General features: G+C 39.8%; 1 protein-coding gene across 1 annotated transcript; it reads left to right on the top strand.

Moving 5' to 3' along the window:
* Positions 1–354: 354 nt before the first annotated feature.
* Positions 355–1,366, top strand: LOC122660928 (B-box zinc finger protein 32-like). The gene has a single exon (XM_043856185.1). It carries the CDS (start codon positions 531–533, stop codon positions 1,359–1,361), a length of 831 nt encoding a protein of 276 aa, XP_043712120.1. The 5' UTR covers positions 355–530; the 3' UTR covers positions 1,362–1,366.
* The last annotated feature ends 1,086 nt before the right edge of the window (positions 1,367–2,452 follow it).

Here is a 2,452-nt window from a genome sequence, read left to right as displayed (position 1 = left end):
TTGTCATAAAAAAAAAAAAAAAAAGAAAAAAGAAGAGTTCTATTTTTTTATTTGGAGGGCTGAAAAAAGAAGAAGAATTAGGAAGATTGAAGAAGGAAAAAGTGAAAGAATTTTATCGTGGGCCCCATAATACCAGTTGGTGAAGAAGATATTTTCGAGTACCAACTTCAAATACAGCAATTAAAAATTACGAAAAATCCGATTCGTCTTCCATTAAAATAGATAAAAAAATAATAATAATAATTGAGCAGTTCGAGGGAAATGAGGTTTGTGGACAAGGAAGAGCGTTGCAGACGGAGAGGCATAGCGTGTAGCTTATAAACCTCTCAAAACCATTTCCTTCTCTACATTTTCATATCACCAAAAACCCCTTTTCTTCCTATACCGCTTCTCTCGCTCCCAAATCTCTCTCTCTCCGAATCCTTCTTAAGATCTCCTTTCGAATCCAAAAATCCTAGAATCTCCTGTTTTCCCCGCGATCTTCTGTAGCGATCTTTTCGGGTTTTTCGGTTCTTTCACTCCATCTAGAGATGAAACCGAGGGTTTGCGAGCTCTGTAATGGAGAAGTTTCGCTGTATTGCTCCTCTGATTCGGCCTTTCTGTGTTGGGATTGCGATGCTAGGGTTCACGAAGCCAACTTCCTGGTAGCTCGACATGTTCGCCGGACTGTTTGTTCCAAATGCAAAGATTTCGATGGAAATCACATCTCCGGTGTCGGATTTCGACCCGTAAGTTCGATTTGCCAGTTATGCACTTCGGTGTCGTTGAACGATGATTGTGATTCAGATTCTTCGACATCATTTGCTTCGTCTGCTTGTCTCTCCAGTGCGGAATCTTTTGCTTCTCAAGCACCGAAGAAGAAGATCCGTTTCGATCGAACTCGACCTGTGAAGATCGTGTGTTTGGATTCGGTTTCGGAAGTTTCAGGTGATGATTCATGTTTGCCGGTGAAGTTTTCCGTTGAGGGTTTGTTGAAGAAGTCGAAGAATGTTAAAGCCCTAAAGTCACGAGCTCCGACGAACGTCGATGTAAAGGCGGAGGGTATCTTGGTAAATTGGTGCATGAAACTGGGGCTAAAGATAAGCTTTTATGTGCCGCTCGTCACCCAAGCTTTCGGTATGTGCTTGACAAAATTGATGGTTTTGCCCTTCCGGGTTTCTCTGGCTTCCGCCCTTTGGTTCTCTTGGAAGTTTTGTGAAGGGACGCCAGCGTCTACGTGTCAGAATCTCAAGAGGCTAGAGCAGATCTCGGGTGTGCCAGCTAAATTGATCTTATTTGCCGAGTCGAAGCTCGCTCGTGTTCTGAAGATTAAGGAGACTCAGCTTGATCAGGAAGAAGGTTGGGCCGAGTGCTCCAATTGAGTTTTACAACCATGGATTCATTCGATGGAAGGCTAGTATATGTCTTTTTAGGAGAACAAAGCCATGATACATTCAAAGATTTCTGTTTTTCTTTTCGTTTGTTTTTTTTTTTAATTATTTTTTCCCAGTTTTACTAACTTTGGTGGTGTGGATTTTAGGGGGATTTAAACACTAATCTCAATTTCATAGCTATTGTCTATGGTATGGATTATGGGGTTTTTAAAAAAAAAAAAAAAAAAAAATCATTTTGATGGCAGGATTATGGGTGTATTGATATTAAATGTAGGTATGGAAAGTAAATCAATTTACATTGTTTTATTGGCTATTTGGTTCCGCTTGGAATATATAAATTAAGTGGGTCCTAATTGGACCACATTCTTTAACTAGTTAGGCAGCATTTTGGTTCAACGGCTCGTATACCAACACAGTTAATTTGCTTTTGAATTTGGGGTAACTCTTGAAATTGCTTTCCTTCAGTTGGAGATTGATGCTTATGATTAGAATGCAAAACCAAGAGAGCCCTAAAATGTTTTAGGGCTGTTCTTAGAATGACTTTGTTCCAAGTACAGGCATGTCAAGGTGCAATCAAAAATAAAGGCGGCAATTACTTTGTCATTTCTCCATCTATTATGACTTTCTCTTCTAGAAATTAGAAAGTGATTTCATAAAAAGATGCAAGTTGTTTCCACAGTTTTATCGGTGCAATGATGTTACTTTGCATCATGTTAATCTATTCATTACTAATTATTCATGAGTATTAGTTTAATATAATTGATCCCTCATATTTTATCCACCCAGTCCTAGGGTGACACGTGGAAGCTTGAGACCCAAGAAACACGTTCCGTCCAAGACTTGCATATCACGTGTAGGGTGGTTTAATCGGTATAGACACGTCAATAGAGACGGTTAAAGAGAATCCTGAAAGCGTTAGGAATGGTAACTGTAATCCAAGTAAGGAAAGATTCTTAATTGTTGGAAAATAGGAGAAGACCATTCCTCCTGGGTGGATCCTAGGCCGAGAATGACTCAATCACTTGACAAGGATGGAAGGTGACTTAGCAGATCTTGGCAAAGGCGATTGGGGGGATGAA

This window comes from Telopea speciosissima, chromosome 5 (genome assembly GCF_018873765.1).
Source record: "Telopea speciosissima isolate NSW1024214 ecotype Mountain lineage chromosome 5, Tspe_v1, whole genome shotgun sequence".
In the NCBI taxonomy this organism is placed as follows: domain Eukaryota; kingdom Viridiplantae; phylum Streptophyta; class Magnoliopsida; order Proteales; family Proteaceae; genus Telopea; species Telopea speciosissima.
The sequence above is the reverse complement of the archived record's forward strand: the minus strand, read 5'-3'. Positions and strand labels throughout refer to the sequence as shown.